Consider the following 22,953-nt stretch of genomic DNA (forward strand, 5'->3'; position numbering starts at 1 on the left):
CACAGTGCTCGTGTCAGTTAGGAGGAAAACAAGGTGATACCAACACTGGCCCAGGCTGCAAGGGCTAGAAAGCAAGTTTACCGCAAAGGTGTTTCTTACCTGGTCTATGACGCTTTACAACCTGATCTGAACCCAGCAACGTCCTGAACTGAGCCTGCCTGCTCTTTTAACAGTTTAATACTGTATTTTTGACCCATACAGACTGGGTAGTTACTGAAATGAAGATACAATCTCGATCCAGAAATAATGGTATCTCATTCTTCCAGAAATGACTCACTGATTTTATATCAGAGTAATTTCAGGAAATGTGCATCAGTAAGGACAACGCAGTGATGTCACACCCGAGTGAACTCCCTTCCATCACACTGCTCATTTCCTGAGCATTAATAATTCATCCACCCCAAGCAATGCCTCGGCAGCCCTTTTCAATTGAACATTCATTGACTAAAACCCCATTAGCTACAAACCCAAGGTTATTTAAATGAGCAGATTAAGAACTTTCAGCAGCCCATATGGAAGCAGAAGGAACACGTAGCAGCACACAGTTCCTCACCCCAGAAGTCTGACTGACCCCCTGACAAAGGGCTCCTGAAGAGCAGTCACCCTGCTTTCATGGTTGGAAATCTGGGCAGAGCCAGCTCAGCTAGGAGCTGTGCCAGAGCAAGTGGAGAGGAAAAGGAGTGAAAACCAAACAGGGACAGCCACCAATTGTTTCCTGCCCACAGAAGCCATCTGTCAACAGCTACTGCCTAAGAAAATCAAGTTTTCTTCAGCTAACTTAGAATGTTCAGTGGATTTCAGTGCTATGCAAGGTGACTGAATGTCTAAATGACACCTGTACAAAGGAGTTGTGCATCACAACAATCCTTTTAGACCCAAAAGGGCACACAGACACTCTCTGCCTACCCAGCAGTGTTTCATTAGCTGAAATTAATGAGTCACCCTGACATTCCTCCACTGTAAAATTCAAGTAACATGAACAAAGTGTTGGCAAAGATTTAAGCCATTTACACCAGTGAAACAGGTAAGTATTATTAAAATGAGTATTATATCCAATAAAACAACCCCTACAACACAAAACATAGAAAGCCATTTTTATCCTTGATAATGATTAAATTACTTTTATTCCCATTTAAAATATACAACTTTGAAAAATTATGCAACATACATTCAAATGAACTGCATTCTTAAGTGTCCTGATAGCCAGGTATCCTGGCCAGTATAACACAATAATCCATCAACTCTGTTTGTTTATTTATGGCCACAGGAGAAAAATCTGCATAAATAAATATTTATATCTGATAGTGCAGCTTTTCCTTAAACACTTACATTTAGAAGTCAATTTCAGTAGGCCTCTTTCTCCCAAGCACTGCTTCTTGTTCCTACAGGAAAAAAGTGAATTCCACAAAGATCCCAAAAAAGGCCAAAAATTCTAAGTCTGCTATTTCAGAAATAGCATTCATGATACAGGAGCCAATTCAGCAGTGCCAGAAATAACCAGTAAAGCTAATATCACCACCCAAAAGCAGTTTTGGGAAAGCCCACTGACAATGCCATAACTCTTACTGGTCTGGAAGCAGAGATTGAAGAGCTCTAGAAAGATCGATGTAAAGGGTATCATTAGCACAGCAGCACTGTGGCAGACACCACGGGTTCTATGGCAGGGAGGCACAGCCTATGGCCCCCTGGAAAAGCACCACTGCTGAGAAATCCTTTTATGGCAGCCCCTCAATCCATTGCAAAAGGACACACCCACTGGAATTAAGTACAGTCTGCAGGGTACAGCACCTGAGGCAACTTACCCCTGGACAAGCTGCTGTTATTTAGAGGACACCAAAGGGATGGCAGGCATGTTTTGGACTGTAACACTCCTGCTCTGCAGAGCCTGAAGTCTTCACTAATCTACAAGAGACAGTGGGGAGAGAATGAGACTGGAATAGCACTCAGTGATGTAGAGCAGGTATTACAGCAGTCAGTGGTGGGCAGGGAATAAGAACAGCGAGGGAGAAAAGCTGGCTGCTGAATTTTACACTGCATCAAGAGCAGACAAAAAAAATCAGAATTGCAGGTAGCCCAAATTTAACTGAAGCCAACATCATCACTTCTGTATCAAGACTGCAGAGAAAAACATCTACCACTCTATTAGAAAATTCAGTTCTTAACAGCTCGGTATGATATCCTAACTTAGCAGAGAAAAATCAACACAGGTACTTTAAAGTTGATAATTTTTATTTACAGATTTATTGGCAAAAGGCGGTGGGAAAGTTGAAAACATTTTAAACAGAGGGCACTGTACTGTATTGTATGAAATATCAGTTCACAATCTTCAGTATCCAGCTGATCAAATAAAGCTAATCACCACTTAAAGAAGCATAATCTGCATCAGCTCCATGAGAGTACCCTGCCTAAAAACCGCTTCAGGCAGTTTCCAAATCAACACAATCGCTAATAAAAAATGCAGCTTTTGTGAAGAATGTATACTTGGATTTTTTTGTACTGCATCTGATGTCAAATTGCCCACTTGCATACTGGCAAAGCAGTTACACTTCCTACTCTTAGAAGAAAGCTATAATCTCACTGTCTGCAAATTCAGCTGTCGGGTAATTCTGAACTACTCTGAACGTTTTACTGTGAGCATAGTCAAGACTGGAGTAGATGAAACTGAAGGAAAACATTCCTGGTATATCACGTGCCCATCATATTCAGCTGCATAACCATAAACATCTTGTTTAAGAATTCTATTCAAAAAGGAGAAAAAATGTAGTCAGTTTTCACTTTGTCACATAGGTTTAATTCCTTGCTGGAGCTTTTTAGTTCATTCTTCTAAATCAAGAGTGTTTAGTTCTTCTTCTAGTTCATCCAAGTCCTCTCCAGTAAAAAGATTTTCATCAACTGGAACCGCATCAATTACTCCATTTTCCAATTCCCCATCTCCATCATTATCTTCATCTAAATCATTCTGCTCGCTGTTGTTTATATCACCACCAGAAGCTTCACTTAATTTATTATCTGAAAATAAACACAATTCTTAGATATTTCAGTGTCACAACTTTCTTAATCATCAATTTAATTCACAATCCTACTAAACACACTTTCAAATTTTGAGACTGTTAAGAAGCTACTTATTTGAAATTCACACAGACTTGTATTGGCCAAATTGCCTGTACCTGGTTAATATGCAAGTCTGGACAATTAACTATGAAAATAAGTTAGAAAAAAGAATAACTTACCATCCTTTTCTACTGAAGTGTATGTGCTGAATCGCTCTGGACTAGCCACTGTAATACCAGTCTCCTCCACTGCCTTGGGGACATACAGGTTCAAATCTACATCATTTATGCACACAGGGTCTTCCATCTGGAAATTGAACCAAGATGCTCTGCATGAATCACTTTTCCACAAAAATCCTCAGTTTTGCCAGATTTCTTCAACATTTGTCACCTTCAATGGGAACTTTCTCATAAAATATACTCTGTGGCAGTATTAAGAACCAAGCTTGTTAATTTCACTGCAAGGGCTTTCAAATTGATATTTTCCAAAGTTGAATGAAATTGAAATATTCTTTGATTTAATCCTGTTTCCTTTACCTCATCATCATCTCCCGCTCCTTGAACATAATGGGTGTCATCTGCCTCTTCATCATCTGCATCAACCAACTCCGGCCTGAACTCAAATACTTCGCGTCCACTAATCTAGTCACAGTAAAAGAAACCTTCAGTTATCACTTCATGGAATGTATTCTGCTTACAAAATACCACAAACAAATCACAAAAAGGAAAAGAAAATTACACACAGTAATAAGCAAAACAATTTCAGGCCAGCTACCTCTTCACAAAACTTTATTTACTTGATCTTCTTATATTAAGAACTGGACTGCAAAACTTACCACCAATGCTTTGCCAGCTTTAAAATCTGCTTTCCTCCTCTCCATATCTTGTTCAGCCTTATCAATTTTTTCTTGTCTTTTTCTTCTCTTCCATGCAATGAAACACTCTAGAGTAATTTTGGTAACATTTGGTCCTAAGGCAGCACGCTGTCAAGGAAAGAGATGGATTAATGCTAGAAATTCTTTCCAAAGGCTGTAACAAACAGGGTATTTAATGACTCTTTTCCAGAATCTAACTGAAAACATTTCTTTTCAATTCCCTCTAGACTCTTACACTGTTAAACAAGCATCATCTTCTTAACATTTGACTCAACATGCGATTTTCCAGTTAGTGAGATGAGTTGGCATGAAAATTAGTAGGAAAAGTAGAGGAGGAAATAAAGGGAAGACAAGAGCTCAAAGTGACACTGCCAAGCAACGGTGACAGAAAGAAGCAGAGCAGCAACACCTTCAGAAGGCCTTGTGCTCTTGGTGTTGCTGCTTCATTAGAGAGTTAAGGGAGAGCTAAGGAGACAGTGAGCTGGGGATGAGAAAAGCCACAGAAGCAGTTGTAATGGACAAATGAGAAATAGCAGTTAAGAAATAGAAGCCTCCTCAAAAAGGGTAAGCAAGAGCTGCACTAAGTATGCAGCTATAGTCAATTCTATTAACTAGGTAATAGTTTCTGAACACAAACATGAATCAATGCTATGCATCCTTTGCCCTAGCTCACACAGCTCTAAAAACACCTAATAATTTTTATTGTAAATTAGCAAATTTTTTATGTGTCTCTTCAGAGTAATGAAAACAACTACCACCAAAAGGTACCTGTCAGACAACTTTACCTCTTTTTCTATTAGATCTTCTAATGAGATTTCATCTTGCTTTTCTTCCTTCTTTTTGTCTTTCTTTAATACAAAACCTGGAGGCAGGGCATGGCGATACATACAGTTGTCTCCTCCACCCGGACACACCCAAAACCATCCATATTTGTTGTTTTCAATTGCATCAAGGAAGTATTTGCAGACCTGTATAAAAACAGTGGTTGTTAGCACCATGACTTCTTTCTATCCCCAGACTTTTACACTCCATGTCAGAAGTGCAGTAAGTCCAAGTCAGCTGTGCCCAGAACAGAAGGAACACGTGAAATGCACTGCTACTAAAAACAGCAGACAAACTAGTGCAACTATCTAAAACTCATGTAGTCAACAGCTTTTTCTCCCTCAACATGATCCCAGTTAAAAAAGACAAGATGACAGGAGACTGGCAACACTGCACTCCTGTAAAGCCAGCAGCACATCTCTTTCTGCTCATCAACACTGGTGCAGTTTTAAACAGCATAAATTGCATCTGCCTTGCATGGTGTTAAATCTTCTAGCTCTGGATCCTGAGGTGAAGATCCATTCTAGGACCTTTAACAAGCAATTCATAGTTCATATTTATCCACAGCAATGTTTAACTTCTGCAAATTTAGGTGGTATCAATAGACTATTTAATTACTTGGTGTTGAAAATAAGGTGAAATAGTCTCAAAGAATGAAAAAGTGATTAATCCATTATGCCATTTAGTGCAGAACTAAAAATACTATTAAACTTAGAGCCCATGAATCACAAATAACTCTCAATTCATATATTAGGAGAAAATTTAAAAGTTAAAAAATTAAAAGAAAATTTATAATGCTTGTATGATAGCCAGTACATAGGTAAAAGTTAATATATATCACAGTCACTGCAATAACAGACTTCACTAATCACAATACTTGGATTTTCTAAGCAATGAGGATGCACTGATTTACTGCTGAAACCTTGAGCATTTCTATCAAGCACCTCACCTACTATCCATTTGTAATGTACATGAGGAAAATTTTATGGACTGAGAAGAGCTGTTGGGTTGTGGTTTTCTTTGTGGTTCTGTTTTTTTAATTTTTAAAGATATTACCAGAAATTATCAGCTGTCTACTCAGAATATTATTACATTCCAATCTAAAATTTTAAATAATGATAAACACACCTAATGTCAGATTAATTCCTTCCAGTACAGCTCAATTAAAAAAAAAAATTAAAAAAAAAAAAAGAAGACATACTATTTGGGTTTTGGGTTTTTTCTTTTCCGCCTCACCATGCTTCTTGTTCACCACTTCTTCCAGCTTCTTCTCATCCCAGTTGTCCATTGTATCTAGAAAAAGACAACAGATGGTTTCACAAAAAATTCCAAATACTGAACATTGCCAGCAAGCTGCTTTTCTGCCCAGGAACAGTTTCAATATGCAATTCTTAAACTTTAAGTAGCTTATACAAGGGAAAATAAATTCAGGTTCTTAAAATACTGTTTTCAAACTCTACTGTGCCACTCAAGGGACAATTACCTCAAAAGACCTAGCAATTTTAATTTTGAAATACATGAAGTGTGTTTCAGTTAAACACCCAATCACATGTCATTCCATCTGTACAGAACTGAGTGTGGACAAGGGAAAAGAAGAAAAACAAAGATAACTGAATAAAAGAGAATGTTGGAGGGTAACATCCAGAAATACAGCTAATCTAACTTGAGGCTTGAAAGAGAAAATACCAAATTATCTGTGTTAGAGCTAAAAGAAGGTTCCACCACAAGAAGCAAATCACCAACGACAACATTAGCAGTGAATCTCTGGGATCCCATCCCATACATTTAGGATGACACAGGTAAAAATTCAAATAAAGACTGAGACACGAGGAAATGTGAAAAAACAAGTTCTATAAAATCTCTCACCCCTGTTAAATATAAGTAAAATCCAGTGTACCCAGCCAACAAATCATTTGGGGAGAGAAAGTGACAGAAAAAACCCCCAAGCATCACTAAATGTAGAACTGTGCACATTTGGCCAAACACTAGCAGCAGTTCTGGAAAGCAACTCTGGTTGCTCACGGCACTTCTTCCTTTTGCACTTCCCTTCTCCAGAGCCTAAGAGGGAAACAGCAACTGCAAGAAAGGTCAAATACTGTTCAATCTGTGACTTGTATGACAGAACGCATGACACTGCACAACTGAAAACCCACCATTATTAATAGGTCATACTTCTTTTCTAGGTGAGGTCTGAAGAACATTTGAGAGCACACTTGGAGAAAGGTTCAGTGCTGCTCAGAACTTGGAAGGCAGTGGGATGGGTTGCCTTAGTCACTGTTCCTCAGGATCATAACCACAATACACAAGACTCTTAATATTCTAGTTTCAGAATATCTTCGCAGTAACTTTCTACAATTCTTATACCTTTTTCAAGGTCTTCATCTCTTGCATCAATGTAGACGCTTCGTTTTTCACACTTCCTTTCCAAAGACAAATCATGAGAAAACTTGCACTTGTCTCCTTTAGTGCACTGCCCTTGCTTGAAGAAAGCACAAACTACAGATTTTGGGTCAGCACCTGAGTGAAGAAAGTTTTGATATTTTAATATTATTTTTAAGCAAAATTGATCTATTAGAAATTCTGAGAATATTGAGGATATGTAGAGAATGAAAATACATTTTAAAAATAATTTTTTTGAAGTGTTCATGGTAAGTACATAATTCGTGTCCTAAACTTGCCCACTTTACTTTTATTGCATGGTATTTACATTAAGTATCTGAGCTGCCACTAAACTATTTAAGGACATTAGGTGTGCCTGAGCAAAAACATTCATTGATGTATTCCAGTACATCAGAATCATTTTGTGCAAATTCTTCCCTATACATGAAGCCATTCTTGCCTCTAGTACCCAGTAAAACTGGATGTCAGCCTTTTCCCAACAGATCAACAACTCATTACAATAAATTACAATAATTTAACCCACACTCACCCAAACCACCTTCCACGTGTAGTAATAGAAAGAAAACGTCTGATCAGAGACCCGAAAATAAGCAACTGTTGTTCCAGTATGAACTCTCCAATCAGCCTACCTACAGTTCAAGTAAAAATCATCCCACCAAAGAATCATTTGGCCATTAGAAGGACATTAGGAAAAGCGATGAAAGAAGCAGGTCTAAGTGTATTTATGAGACATGACTAAATCAGAAATATTGTACTTATAGTATTAATTAAGTTCTCATGGAAGATTTTAGGCTTGAGTTTTTCACGTGATGATTCACTTTTGGTTGGACTGAAAGTGATTTCAATATGTACAGCAACAACTGTTTAAAATGGAATCTAAAAATCTGGGTAATATTAGTTTTCTGAAATTACTCAAAATCAAAAACTGCTTGATTTAGAGAAAACTGATCCAGAAAGCTGCAGGTCACAAACAGAAAAGTGTCCTTTGTTGCTGATCAGTGCCACAATGAGTAAATACCAGGTTTGCTTTAAATATATGAAAATTACTCTGCTTTTGTCAAAAATTATTGCACATAAGCTCCAGAAGACTGGTAAGTAAAAACTTGGTAACATCACAAATTTTTTTGCTCAATAACCAACCTCAAGAGAGACCCAAACCAAATGCTACTGCTAATTATGAGGTCAGACACAAGTAACTGGAAAGTATTTACTGTTCTCATTTGAGTACAAGTCCTCTGTTAAGACAAGAGTTATGATCTTAAATTCTTTCTTTGGATGTTCACACTTCCCAGGGGACACAGGCTGTTTTAAACAAATACCATCACACACAAATCATGCCACACATCCAGAAGCATCTAACTGATGAATCAGAGCACAGCCAAGTGTCTTCAGCTGGGCTGACAACATCAATGCAGCTTTTGATATTCCAATGATCTACTGACCCCAGAGGACTTCCCAAAACAGTCAAATCATGGCTGACAAAATACTTGGCACACTAGATGGAAGAGGAAATAGTACATCTATTTCATTAAAATATCAACTGGTGTTTTTGAAGGGTTATTATACCTTAAGTAGTTACATGAATAAGGAAACATAAATGAAATCAGTTAGTCATACCTTTGCTAATTTTCTGTGCAGCAACCACAGGCTTGAAGAGCTCATTTAATTCTTGTAATTCCTTTTTCTTATCTTCTTTCTTTAATTTCTTCTCACTTTCTGATTGAGCAGCCTATAAATATAAAACCAGGATGTCAGGACTCACTTCACACAAACTGCACATTGAAACAGTCAATCATTCAAAATTAGTTTACAAGGGCAGGAATGGAACATCACCTTCTGTGATGCCTGGAAGGCTCAGAATTGCTGCTCTGGTGTGTGCAGTTGGTGCCCTTGACTGGCACTGACCTAATGTCCTGGGGTGACTTTATGGTGCTTGTGGCCCCAGTTGTCTGTTGTGTTTATGCTGGATATTAAGTTCTGCACCTTTAAGACTGGTTCTGAGAGCAAAGAAGGGGAAAAGAAGGGTGGGGTTTGTTTCAGAATCTGAACTTCCTCCCCTAGTTCTTTTTCACAGACTGTGCTGTCTGCAGCAGAACAGCAGCAGAGAGCTCTCCTTTGCTTTTTATTTAATTTTTTAGCTAGCTAAGTCAAAATCCCAGAGCAGGGATTTGGCAGGGCCAGCCCAAAGCAGGACACCTGTCTGTCCCACAGGAGGGACAGCAAATCTGCCAAAGGGGAGGTGCTGGCAGGTACCTTTAGTGTCACAGTGACCCCTAGTGCACCCTCACAGCCAGGAAAGCCAACGAGAGGCATTGAAACAGTTCCTTCTCTTGCAGTGCAACTACTTCCAGATCTGCACAGAAAAGGCCCCTCTTGAGTCCCCTACACACTGCTTTGCTTTTATCTGATCTATACAGTCAGAAATTCCAGGAAAGCTGTCCACAGAAGTTGGAAGTGCTTTTAGAACATTATTTGAACTTGGATCAACTCACCATACAAATGTTTAATTGCTTAACTAAGGACCAAAGACAGGAAAACTTCATGTATTACAAAAAAAAGTACCTTACTGCTTCACCCTTTTTTGGATAAGGCAGAGCAGGTGTGTGTGCATACCAAAGTGGGATGAAACCACATGAAAGAGTACCTGGGAGAAACATTCTTAGACCAGATATGAAAGGAGGTTTTAGCAAGGTGGGGATCCATCTCTTTGCCAAGGTAACAAGTGACAGGGTGAGAGGAAAATGGTCTCAATTTACCCCTGACAATGTTTAGATGAGATTTTAGGAAACATTTAATCACTGAAAGGGTGAGTCAAGCATTGGTGGACTCACCATCCCTAGAAGCATTCAAAAGTGTAAATGTGGCACCTGGGAACATGGTTTAGAGGTGAATAGGCAGTGCTGGGTTAATGGCTGGACTCAATGACCTTAGAGGTCTCCTCTACCCATAAGGACTCTGTGTTTATTTTATTCTTGTCCTTAGGGAAGCCAGTGAGACCAACACCACTGACAAGTATATGGGGCACTATTTCCTAAAATACAGTATAAAAAAGGAGCTTTGTTCTTATGGTGAATTTGGCAAAAATACACCCAATTGTTTTAGAAGGGAATTAGCAGCTTGGCTGGTTTTCCTACTAGAAGGTCACAGATGCTATTTTAAAAAACACGCAGACCCACATATGCCAACTACAGAAAGCTGTACTTTAGGAATGCTTTCTTTATCTCTCCAGAGCTCTAAAAGCTTGAAGATGAAGCTTGTCTTTAAAAAAGGCCCAACAAAAAACAAACAAACCCCCACAAAATCAAAGAAACAAACAGACAGAAAAACCAACAACAAATCAAAAAAGGAGAAAAAAAAAAAAACAAACCCAAAACCCACCCACCACCAAAGCAAAAACTCTTGACAGCATTTCCATTTTAATCTCATGACATGAGGAAAATGGCTTTAAAAAGTCCTTTCTCAGGGACAATCCTAACTGAAGGCTATTCTCTGAGGTAAGACAGGTATAATCAGGTGTAAAAATTTGGTCCTGACATCCAACAGTCAATAGTTACGAGCATTTAAGAAATAACATTATTTTAGCTGGCTATTTTACACATTGGTATCTGTATACATGCCACAGATCCAGGGATTTCATACACAAGTTTCAGAACTATTTGAATAACTTTCATGTTTTTGAAGTGATGTCGAAGAATCTTTTCCACAGCAAAAAAAAAAAAAAAAAAAAAATTATTGGATTTAATGACTCAAATACCAACTTCACTTTTCAAGTTGGGCTTGCCATGCTAGTTCATCCTTGTTACACAAGGAATGTATCATGACATCATGAACTGAGCTAACACAAATGTAATTATTTTACAGGCTTATTCATAGGACAGAAAGCTGTGTAAATATTTGACAGCTAGCTTTCCTAGCACTGTAGGAATAAGAGACCTGGATCATTTCCATGAAATCTATGTTTCCTGATTGAGTACAATGTAAACATTGTATCTCATTTTATTGCATCATACAGAAGAGCCAAGTTGCAGACAGCGGCTCAGAATTTCAGGGTTTTTGACCAAAGAGTTCACCCAATATATGGCGACCTGACAGACTTGTGTCCACTTAAAACTGTGATAAATCCTCCTTAGTAGAAGGATTTATTATGATTTCTTCTTAAGTAGAAGAATGAGAACATACAGGTTTGTTATACTCTTATCTTCTTTCAATTCCAGTTTTAGTAACACCTATTGTTGATTTTAATTGCTCACTATTTCTCAAATAAGGTGGGAATTAAAGAGAAAAAAGAGAAAGAAGGTGCAACTACTTTGTTGACAGGCAAAGATACTTTATGGTATACCCAGGTATGCCTTAAACCGAATTATGCTGCTATCAGAATACTGTGGAGACAAAGGCTCACCATGACTAGCCGAGTTTGGATGGGATGCGGTTCTTTTTCCACAACAAAAGCCAACCAAACAACAAACTAAAAACCAACAAACCCCATACTCTGTACTACCTTTACACAGGTACAGAATTTACAGCTAGACAAGCTTTGCACAACAACTGTTAGCTAGATCTGTGCCAGTCACATGAGGCAAGGAACAGCTCAGGGACTGTTCTCCCTCAGTGCCTGACCATCTGTACACAGAGTGAGAGATGATCTGGCTATGCACTGGGAAAACATTCCACAATAAATGCTTACCTGCCGTGGATTCTGCTGACCGAACTTCACCTGGTGAGTCACAGCCTTGATAAACTTCTGCTGCTTTGCACCTTTTTTATTCTTTAGGCCAAACGTTTTGTCCTAAATCAGGATATAAACACAGCCATCTTAATTTAGAAAAAAAACAAAAAACAACAAACCCCAAGCCACCAACAGAAACCCCACCCCTGCCATTCCTCTCAGGCTTTCAGTGAAACACAGATTATTTCCTCAAACAACACAACAAACAGTATGGAGAAAATTCAGATTCCTCCTATCATCTTCAGAAGTGCTTTCCACCAGAACCTCCTGAGCGTGGCCCTTGTGTGAGCTCCTGTTTTTATCACCAGAGCTCCTCGTGCCCCGGTATCGGTGGGAATGTGCACACACAGCGTTCTCAGGCCTCTCGAGGCAACAGGACAAGAGGTTTGTGGAGACTACCCAAGGAACATCTGAGGAAAACAGGACAACTAATTAGCCATAACTACTGCTGGTTTCTCTTCTAGCTACCTGAAATCACTCACTACTTCTACCTTCAACTATTCAGCTAGAAAAGTGATGTATGTTATATACATGACTATTCCCACATGTGACACATTACTTTTTATTTCCAAGCATTGGAAGCTTTTCCCTTTCTAACTGTACCAATTTGAATTTATATCAGGTCTGGGCAGGTGTCTCTACTTCCTAAAATCCACTGCTTGAAGTTTCTGTTTACTGTCTAAACCAATTCTTCCTCTGTATCTTCAGTTTTATTATTAAGGAGAAGCTTCTATAACAAATCTATGAAAAATTTCTCACAGAAAAACCAAAACAAAACCCCCCAAACATAGAACCCCCTCAAAAAAACAGGTTACTTTCACATGAGTAGCTGAGGCAGAAATTATTTTTTTTGTAACTGAAATACCTGCCTTAAAAACTTATCCATGCCTTTGATTTGATACCATCATTTTCCTCCTTGAAGGAAAAAGTAACAGATGTTCATCCAGTTAAAATAGCTCAGTTCAAAGATGGTTTTGGAAGTCCTTACAATCCAAAAGTATATTATAAAATAATTAAAAAAAAAAAAAAGAAAAAAAAAAGCAGCTCCAAGTTTCCAGACTCATGCTCTTTTCACTTACAGCCTGTTCCCTATGAACAGCAGCTTCTCTGTCACTTGGTGCTAACTGAAGAAGTCAAAACAATTAGTTGGCAAAGAAAATGAATCATTTACACACTTGATTTCTGCTATAAATATAGCATGGAAAATATAATCCCTGTGTATTCGATTTATATAAAACTGTATTGTTAACAATCACTGCCAGCTTTTCCCCTTTCAGCTACATTGCTTCGTTATAAAAAGCAGAATTTTTCAGGGGCAGCAGCACTGAGTAAGAACCTCAGGAACTCCAATGCCAGGAGAACAAAAGACCAACTGCTCTAACCTAACCTTTCCAAAAACCACAGAAACAACAATCTGCAACCTCAGACTTAAAGGAACACACTCATGGCACGGGTATTTCCCCTGAGCAGCATCTTTCATGCCAGTGATTCAGTGATTTAAATTTCTGTAACTACTCTGCTTGCACTCTCAGCATAAATTCACACACAGAGCACAGACAAAAACACACCCCCCCCTCTAGCAGGTTTTTTTTCCAGTCTGGTCCCAGGGGTCATATTGTAAAAGAACCCACTGCAAATCAGAGTGAAGAACGATTAAGGTGTGAAGGGATCTCTAGAGAGCATCTGGTCCCACCCCCAAAAGCACAAACCTACACCCGAGGAAGCCCAGCTCTGGGAATACACGGACACACAGGACATGAGGGTGAATACGAGAAAGGGCGAGGGAAAAAGACAGCACAGCGGTGTTGTCAGACCACGCTCAGGCCCAACACAGCTCGGGCACGGCAATGTCTCGGCTAAAGCTGGGTCAAGCAGCGCAGAGCAGCCTGTGCCTCCCCGAGAACAGCGAGGCTTCGGCTCCGTGATCCTCCCCTCGGCCGCTCCAGCCGGGAAGCCGCAGGGAGCGGCAGGGCCCAGCGAGAGGCCGCGGCGGGAGAGCGGCGGCCTGGGCCTCCTCACCTCGATGATCTTCTCCTTCTTCTTCTGGTCCGCCTTCTTGCTGCCCCCCGCCGGCTGCTGCTGCTTCTTGGGGGGCATGGCGGGGCGGGGCGCGGCGGGGCGGCTCCCGCGGGGCTCGGGCCGGGAAGGGCCGGGAGAGGCCGGGACGGGCTCGGGCCGCGCCGCCGCCGCGGGGGAGGCGCAACGGGTCCCGCGGGGCACGATGGGAACGCGCCGCCGGCCGGCCAATAGCCTCCCGGCAGGCAGCGCGCGCCGCCTGACGTCATCGAGGGGGTGGGGTTGTCTACGTCACGCTCGGAGCGGAGCGAGCGCGCGGCGTCGGGTGGTGTTCGATGGCGGGGCGTGCGTGAGGGAGCGGGGCGCTCCTCTGCTTCTCCGAGGCGGTGCTTCCCTCATGAGGGAGAAAGGGCTCTGAGTGCCCTCACAAGCGGCTCGGTCTGAACGCACCCGTCGGGTTCTGCGCGTGCGGGTCACGTTTGTTGCAGAACACAGCACAGTCCGAGCTTTTGAACTTTAGGAAAATTGTGTAGGCTCAGTGGACTTACAGATACTCACTTCGTTGTCCAGGGGGCTCTTAAAGCTAATTTTAATGGTCGTGCGATGCACGATGCGGGGAGAATACGTGTTCAGGTGGAAATGTGCAGAAGGCTGTACCTTCCTAGTGCCTCAGCCGCTGGGGAAAGGACAGAAGGCAACATGGCGGCCGGGGATTTAGGATTAAGGGAATATGTGTGCTCCAGAAACTCGGGAGAGGCCCCAGCGGGGTGTTGCTCAGTGGGCTCGCTCCCTTTATTCCAATAAAATTGATTCTTGCAGGTCTCTGCTGTCTCCTTCGGGGACACTGGTTTTTTGCAGCCTGATTTTCCACACCCTTAAGATCTGTTGCATCCTAAAGGAGACACAAAACAGACAAACGTCAGGGAGAAAAACGGCATCTCCCGGGCTCCATCAACCATCAAGTGATAAATAAATCCCAGCTCAGCCACTCACATGGCAAGGGGTCACAGCCCCAAGCCTGGCAGAGGTCAGGGGGTTTTGGGACAATGCTCACAGGCACAGGGTGAATTCTTGAGAATGTCCTATGTCAGGCTAAAGGCTGGGACATGATGATGGACCATATTTATGTCATAAAGTAAAACACTAGAAGTTTTACCTCAACAAGAGGAAGAGCTTCTTTATATTGAGGGTGGCAGAGCACTGGAACAGTTGCCCAGGGAGGGCATGGAGTCTCCTTCTCTGGACGCATTCCAAACCCACCTGGATGTGTCCCTGTTTCACTTGCTCCACGTGACCCTTTCTAGGCAGGGGTGTTGGACTGGGTAATCTCCTGAGGTCCCTTCCAGCCCTGACAGTTCTGTGCTTCTGTCATCCTTGTAGGTCCCTTCCAACTCCGTGTGTTCTGGGGTCCACAGTGCTGAACAGCCACGCCAACCATTTGGTGCCACACATCACTGCTTGTATGCTCAAAAGAGGATGGAATGCTTCAGTTCATCACTCTGGATTCTACACAGGCTGCATGATACTGGAAAACAATTTCAGATTTTGGTTTTTTAGGCTCTGAGTCGCAAAGAAGCGCAAGACAATGGAGGGTCTAGGAGGTTACCAGATTAACAGGCATACTTATTTACCTTGGGTCAGATTTGTAGTAACTAATGATTGGATCCTTCACTAAAGACACAGTAACACACAGTGGTGGGAGCCTGACACAGGAGGAATTTAATCTAAAAATGAGCCTATTTTGTTTGAGTTATTGGGACAACTTGCTGCCTTATATCAGTCACATTCCTGCTAACGTCACTGTGATTCCAGAGCCGTAATATTTGTTTTCTTCTCCTGTGAAATTTATTTCATTTGTGGCATAATCCACTGTATCTTCCAATTTAAAGGAAAAATTATTCCCATGTTGGTGCCTCCTTTCATTGTGATCTGAAAAAAATAGAGAACATGAAGCTTATAATAAATAAAACAGATAATTAAAAGATTAATCCACCTAAGCCTGAAGAACAGTATTTTATTTCTGGTTTCTAGAAATTTATGCAACTTGGTTCTAATTTGCATCCAGTATTAGATTTAGAACCAGCTGAGTCTGGAATTATGAGCTAACACAAGTCAGTACTGTCTACGATATTTAATTTAAAAAATCCTAAGTAACCACAGAAATATGAGCCTTAACATAACTTGAGCCTCTTGATTTTTTTCCACTTCCTTTGCTATACCTCAAAAATTAAGATCATTAATCTAGTTCTTACAACCATTGATTGTTTTATGAGTAATTGAGTAAATTACAAGCGGGTAGTTCAAGAGCTCACTGAGCTTTACTAACATTGTGTTTCACTATGGTGTGCATTCAGCTTCCACAATTAAAATAAGCCCAGTTTAACACATTTTCCTGTTCTTTCCCCCCGCCCCCCCCCCCCAGACAAAAGCCAAGCCATGCATTTCTGCCAAGTGAGAAAGTCAAGTATGAATCTACAAAAACACAGCCAAGAATTGCTGCTTGCATCCAGATTGGAAAGAAGCAGTCTCCAGATCCTTCTTTCTCTGTCACAGACCAGCTGTAGGGTTGTAACTCCTACTCACCTGCATTTTTCTTTTGCATTTGAATAATACAAGCAAGGATACTCATTTCATGATCTCCCCAGCTAAGTGCTTTCACATCTGTGATAAAGCAACACTTTCAAGCTCTAGTCCTCTAACAAAGACTCTTGAAATTAGGAATGTTTAGCCTGGGGGGGGGGGGTGGGGTGGAAAGGCTTGGGAACCTTATCACTCCCTGCAGCTATATGAGAAGAAGTTGCAGTTGGGGGGTGGGGGTGGTGGTGTTTATCTCTTCTCCCTCCAAAAATAGTAATAGGACAAGAGAAAGCAGACTCAAAATGTGCTAAAGAAGGTTTAGATAGGATATTTAGGAAGCATTTCCCTGCTGGAACAGGATGCCCAGCCAGAAGGGTCATCTTCCCTGGAAAGATACAAAAAGCGTGTGGGTAAAGCACTTCGGGACATAGTTTAAAGATGGACTTAAAGATCTTAAGGGTCTTTTCTAACATAAATAATTCTGCAAAACTGAATAAATTTTCAAATATCTTAGAAAAATCCTAACAAAGACAATACAAAAATCACTTTTTTCAAGAAGGGAGGATAACCTGTTAAAGACATTACACTTTTCCTCAAGCTGCCCCAGTCTCCAATGGAGGGCTTTATAGGAGAAAACTCAATTGGTTAAATCAGCTGGAGACATTCTGGCTAATGGTGAGAGCCACCTGAAGAACATTATGGGTAAGGCCATTTCCTGATGGAAAGGCAGGGTATTTATAGCGTTCTTGGGAGCTGGTAGAGTTCTTACCTCTCTGCCGGGAGTGTTGTGAAAAGTGAGTGTTGTTGTGGTATTTTGTCTGTCAATTTCTCTCTAAGTTTTTTGTTTGTTGTTGTTTATAGGTAGGAGCTCCTAAGGAGAGGCTGGATTGGGTTTATTCAAGTCTACTGTGAGGAGTCCGGGAGGCACTAGCACATTTACACTGCTGTGGGAGCACTGGGTTAACTCTGATGCTGTCCCTGGCTCTCCTGGGGGTGTTTGGGGTCATAGTCTGTTGATATGGTAGCTGTGGCTTACTAGCTGTGTTTGGCTGCTCTTTCAGGGCATTCTGAGAGCATCTTCAGGGAGCAGGGAGGCCTGAGGAGAGTCTTGAGACATAAACTGGCTTTGGTGGGATTGCCTGTCCTGAGGAACTTCTCCTGCAGTTGGGATTGTGGTGGTGAGTGAGTAACTCTTACCCTGTGACCAAACCAGAATTTACAATCCCTCACTCTCTCTTTTTTTCTGCCTAATGACTCTTAAAATATTCAAGGTTGTTACAGGAGCAACCTCAAGGTGTCACAATTGTCCCACATTCCTACTACCTGTCCCAGAAAACAGTGTAATTTGTACATTCAAACTCTGCTATCATTTATGGAGTGTTCACAAGTTGTAAGTATAGGTGCTGAAAAGATGTATGGTTGCCATGTCTATGCATATAAACTTTAAAATTAAATTAAGTTTTACCAAAGGTTTTTCCACCTCAGGAACAAGGGAGAAAAAAAAGAAAGTGAAGAGCCTCTGGTTATGTAAGTAAGGTAGAGTGTAACAAACTGCTTTCAAAAACTGCAGGATTCAGGAAGAGGTTTAATGAGGAAGAGCCGAAAGGATGTAAACCTGCACTTTATTCCCCCTGAGGGTTTTTTCAAGTGTCATATTCTTGCAGCAACATTTGCTTGTGTCTGGGACAGGACTGGTGCTCATAAGGGGAGGTGGGGGTGAGGTGTATGCAAAGGCAATAGTGTGGTTTTCCCTGGATTTGCATGAGGGTAGCACCAACCTCCTTCTGGCAGATGTCCATGTTGTAGCCTGGATTTTCTCAGCAGTGCTCTAATGCGTGGTGCTGCTTTTAATGTTGTGCAGTTTTTGTGTTCTGGAGATTTTGTACCTCTGCCCAATCAAGGATGTTGTGTTCTAAGTGTTCTCTTAGTGTATTAATCTGGATTTGGGTTCTTGGAGCTTGCACTCTGCCTACAGAATAATCCTAAAGAATTTTGATCTCTCTATAGAATTGAATATTGCTAATTCAAAGCTGTATTTGAGGTAAAAATTCCCTAAACATAAAAGGATAAAAAAGTAAGGAGGTACTTTGAATAGGCATTTACATTATTAACCAGTCTTAGAGTTCTTTATAGGCAAGTTATTTGGATTCAAGTTAGGAATAAATGGTATCTGAAATAGGTGTTATTTTCATAGACATGAAGATGATAACTTTGGCTGTAAATGAAGGAAAACAGAACTCAGATGAGGAATATCAGTCAAGACAGGTCAGATTCTTATACATGGAAAGATTAGGGAAGTGGTTTGCTAGACCCCAGGACTGTTCCAGTAATGCTGCATACTCACTGAGGAAAATGAGCAGTGTCTCCAGTTATACAGTGTAGACATCTGTGGATATTGAGTGCTTTCCAGTCCTTTCAGCTTTGCATAGAGTTGGAAAGGATCTTGAGGGCTTGAGTAGCTGATTTAAGAAAGGAAATAATACCTTTTACTTTGATGTACTTTCAAATCTTCTCCCATAGTGTGGTTGACTGGTTGGTTTATACAGAAGATGAGAGGTCTAACATGAAAGTGGCATTTGTTTGCTTTTTTGTGCAGGTTGAGCCAGGCAACTGTCTTGTGCATCAGGTCTGTGTTTATATACCTATTCTGAACCAGATGGGGAAAGAAATTTTGCATATATCCTGTTCCCTTAGTGTATTTATACTTCTCTTTCTTAATGCAAGCCAAAGTTTTTCACATACATTTAAACACTGGAATAAGCCATCAGAGTCTCATTTAAAAGGTGTTTTATTTTTGGAGCGTTCAGTGCTTATTTGTGAGTATGAATTAGGGTAACCAGTAACCACTCTTCCAAGTAAGCTGCAATATGCCTCTTATATTGACATAGAACATGAATTTTTGAGCAGTTGTTAACTGACTTTCTTCTTCCCACAATTGGAATGATAAAGCAAGTACATCAAATACTGGTATTCATCTGGTCGTTGGGAAGTGCAGTGGGCAGATTGGTGGTGATAGATTTTTTTTGCTTGGAGACACCATTCTATAGTGTTGTAAGATTGAGACAACAATAATCATGAATTGTTCTATTGAATTAGCTCTGGAAATGCTCCTAATGAATGAAGACATCTTCTTTTCACTCAATACTGAAAAAGAAAACGAAGTTGGAAGAGGAGTGTCTAGAGAGTAATGAAGAGAAAAATTCGGCAGGAGTTGGAAAATAATGGATTTTGGTTTAATCTCTGTCTTTGGTGCAATGGCAGCCTGTGTCTGTGGAAGTGTTATTTATGGCAGTAATATTCCCGGGTCCTGTGTCTGGTTCCCAGGACCCAGCAGTGGTGGGAATGTTTGGGTTTCAGGCAGTTGCTGTGCTCATAATGGGTTCCTGTCTGTGGAGTATTTGGGTTCCAGGCAGTTGCTGTGGTCCCAGTGGGTTCCTGGCAGTGTTTGGGGTGAGTGTGCAGTGCTGGGCACTGGCACTGGGCAGAGCAGCCTCAGTGCTGAGTGCCGGAGGAGGCTCTGGAGGCACCAGATGCTCTCAGCAGGATCAGCTGTGCCAGGGAAGGGCTTCTGCAACCAGGCCTGTGGTGGTGGGTGAGTTACTGGTACCCTGTGACCAAAGCAGCATGTCACACTCCTAACCTGCAGTCAGACCTTAGAAGAACAACTTGTTTCTTTCTAGGTGATGCTGAAATATTGTACGATTGCAGATTGCCATATCTGTGTTAGAATATCCTCCTTTCCTCATTGCTTGACCTATGTTATTTTTAGTGCAATAGTATTGTATCTATCACAAAGCGTGTTCTAGAAATAAGTTGCTGTTGTGGTACAATGCAGTTTTCTAATGCCATTGGAGGTGCTTGTGTTACATTCTGATACTAATGACAGTTTTTTCCTCAAATGATTTTTTTTTTTACAGCTCTTGTAGGTGGAGATAAGTGTTCTTTCAGCTTTAATGAAATGCTCTCAAAAGATGGTGTTGGGTCTAGACAGGCTTGACTTGTGTCATGAGTACATTGTGGGCTAGGATGTGCTGCAACTGATTGCCTTTGTCATTTTCCACTTAATTTCTGAGCCACGGAAATAGGCTTATTCAAAGAGTTATAAGCAACGAGCATGTAAGACTTTTATAGATTTATTTTGTGTTACATCTGTTACTTTTTGCAACCATGTGGTTGTGTTCCTTAACCCGCAGGAGAAATGCAAAATCTGTAGATGTGCTTGGGTTTAAGTGTGCTTAAGTAAGTATTGTTAATCTGTTTAATGAGCCTTCTTTCTGTGTAATTTCCTCTGGTTTTCTTCACTGGATTTCTCTGTTGGGAAGTTCTCTGATGCTGTGTCACAGGTGCTGTGACGTCTGAACCTATTTGAGTGTGGGAAGAAGTTATTCCCCAGTTGGTCAGGATTTGTTTTAGGAAGGTGTAGTTTTGTCATATTAATGTTGGTTGCATTGTTAAGCAAAGCTGTGGTGTAGGTGATGTCCTGGCTAAGTCTTAGAACCCAAACTTGTGCTGGATTAGGTCAATCTTGTTATGCTAAACAAGGTGGCTTTCCCTGGTTTGTAACTATTGTTTAGAATGCTTTTTTTTTTTTTTTTTTTTTTTTCCCTCAGAAGTGGGTTTTCTTTGAGGTAATAGCAGGCAAGTGTCTCTCTAAGTAATCTGTTTTGTGTCTTTTGTGTCCATGAAAAAAGCCTAGTTTGGTAAATGGGAGAGGTGTCTCTGTTAGGTAGAGTAACTGGGTTGCTTAGGGAGCTGTGCTAATGCATGCCTGTGTAATTTTGCTCAGTGCAATTTTATTTTATGGGAGTGAGTGCTGGTTGTGAGCAGGAACTTTCTTAGGTTACTGGGTACTTTCTGAAAAATGCTTCAAAATTCAGTGTGAGTCATTCGTGTGACACTTTGACAAGCAAGACACATGGGAAAGGTAAAATTTGGTTGTAGCAGGGGAAATATTTGGTACCTGTACTGGTGAAATCACTGTGCAAAGATTTTGAAAACAATATGAAGTGTATCAAGAGGAGTGAGGAAATAGTCCAAAATTGGGGAAAATATGTCTATCTGAGAGCATATCTGAAACAGGGACCAGGGTGGATTCTGTGCTTGTTCTTTTTTAGTTTGGGTTTTAAAAAATTGAGACTGGATGCATTAAGTACTTGTATTTGCATCCTTTGTATTGATAGAAGATGGAACTTTGGAGTATAAATGGAACTGTACTGTGGGAGGGCTGGAAATTTGGGGCTAAATTAGAGTCTGTACTTGTACCTACCTTTCAGCTGTGAAAAACAACATTTATAGTAGAGGTGCAGTAAATGGTTTTCCAGGTACATGTGGATATTCTTTACGGAAATTGCACACTTAGTTATATGTAAGTTATTTGGTTTCAACTTGGGAATAAATGGTTTAAGGAGTAGATTTTATCTTCATGGAAGTGAAGATGATTCTCTTAGCAGAATCAGAGGTGGTTAGCTTCACAATGAAGTCATTGGGGTTTTGACAGAGTCTTTGACTTTAGTAGCAATGAGAGCTTGTGTCTGCTACAAAAAATGGCAATAATATTCCTGGGTCCTGCATCTGGTTCCCAGGACCTAGCAGTGGTGGGAGTGTTTGGGGTTCCAGGCAGTTGCTGTGCTCATAATGGGTTCCTGTCTGTGGAGGTTTGGGGTTCCAGGCAGTTGCTGTGCTCATAATGGGTTCCTGTCTGGAGGTTTGGGGTTCCAGGCAGTTGCTGTGCTCATAATGGGTTCCTGTCTGTGGAGTGTTTGGGTTCCAGGCAGTTGCTGTGCTCATAATGGGTTCCTGTCTGTGGAGGTTTGGGGTTCCAGGCAGTTGCTGTGCTCATAATGGGTTCCTGTCTGTGGAGGTTTGGGGTTCCAGGCAGTTGCTGTGGTCCCAGTGGGTTCCTGGCAGTGTTTGGGGTGAGTGTGCAGTGCTGGGCACTGGGCAAAGCAGCCTCAGTGCTGAGTGCCGGAGGAGGCTCTGGAGGCACCAGATGCTCTCAGCAGGATCAGCTGTGCCAGGGAAGGGCTTCTGCAACCAGGCCTGTGGTGGTGGGTGAGTTACTGGTACCCTGTGACCAAAGCAGCATGTCACACTCCTAACCTGCAGTCAGACCTTAGAAGAACAACTTGTTTCTTTCTAGGTGATGCTGAAATATTGTACGATTGCAGGTTGCCATATCTGTGTTAGAATATCCTCCATTCCTCATTGCTTGACCTATGTTATTTTTAGTGCAATGGTATTGTATCTATCACAAAGCGTGTTCTAGAAATAAGTTGCTGTTGTGGTACAATGCAGTTTTCTAATGCCATTGGAGGTGCTTGTGTTACATTCTGATACTAATGACAGTTTTTTCCTCAAATGATTTTTTTTTTTTTTACAGCTCTTGTAGGTGGAGATAAGTGTTCTTTCAGCTTTAATGAAATGCTCTCAAAAGATGGTGTTTGGTCTAGACAGGCTTGACTTGTGTCATGAGTACATTGTGGGCTAG

At 41.0% G+C, this 22,953-nt stretch overlaps 1 protein-coding gene and 1 long non-coding RNA gene across 2 annotated transcripts; both read right to left on the reverse strand.

Annotated features, from left to right (window-relative positions):
- Nucleotides 1-2,211: 2,211 nt before the first annotated feature.
- ZC3H15 (zinc finger CCCH-type containing 15) lies at nt 2,212-14,094 on the reverse strand. Its single transcript, XM_040070164.1, has 10 exons — nt 13,893-14,094; nt 11,832-11,933; nt 8,765-8,876; nt 7,112-7,264; nt 5,949-6,040; nt 4,711-4,893; nt 3,887-4,033; nt 3,588-3,692; nt 3,231-3,357; nt 2,212-3,009 (listed from the first exon to the last, which is right to left on the reverse strand). Exons 1-10 carry the CDS (start codon nt 13,968-13,970, stop codon nt 2,816-2,818), a joined length of 1,293 nt encoding a protein of 430 aa, XP_039926098.1. The 5' UTR covers nt 13,971-14,094; the 3' UTR covers nt 2,212-2,815.
- Nucleotides 14,095-14,276: 182 nt separating this feature from the next.
- Nucleotides 14,277-16,607, reverse strand: LOC120755313 (uncharacterized). Its single transcript, XR_005701725.2, has 4 exons — nt 16,473-16,607; nt 15,521-15,818; nt 15,150-15,414; nt 14,277-14,781 (listed from the first exon to the last, which is right to left on the reverse strand). It is a non-coding gene; the product is annotated as an uncharacterized LOC120755313 (long non-coding RNA).
- Between the last annotated feature and the right edge of the window lie 6,346 nt (nt 16,608-22,953).

Source organism: Hirundo rustica, chromosome 7 (assembly GCF_015227805.2).
Source record: "Hirundo rustica isolate bHirRus1 chromosome 7, bHirRus1.pri.v3, whole genome shotgun sequence".
NCBI lineage: Eukaryota > Metazoa > Chordata > Aves > Passeriformes > Hirundinidae > Hirundo > Hirundo rustica.

Excerpts from the sequence above, each read along its gene's own strand:
- ZC3H15 (XM_040070164.1), bottom strand. The coding sequence starts at position 13,970 with ATGCCCCCCAAGAAGCAGCAGCAGCCGGCGGGGGGCAGCAAGAAGGCG. Across the intron at positions 7,265-8,764 it reads TGCACAGAAAATTAGCAAAG|GTGCTGACCCAAAATCTGTA; the intron begins GTATGACTAACT and ends TTCTTCACTCAG. Across the intron at positions 3,358-3,587 it reads GAGCGGGAGATGATGATGAG|ATGGAAGACCCTGTGTGCAT; the intron begins GTAAAGGAAACA and ends TTCAATTTCCAG.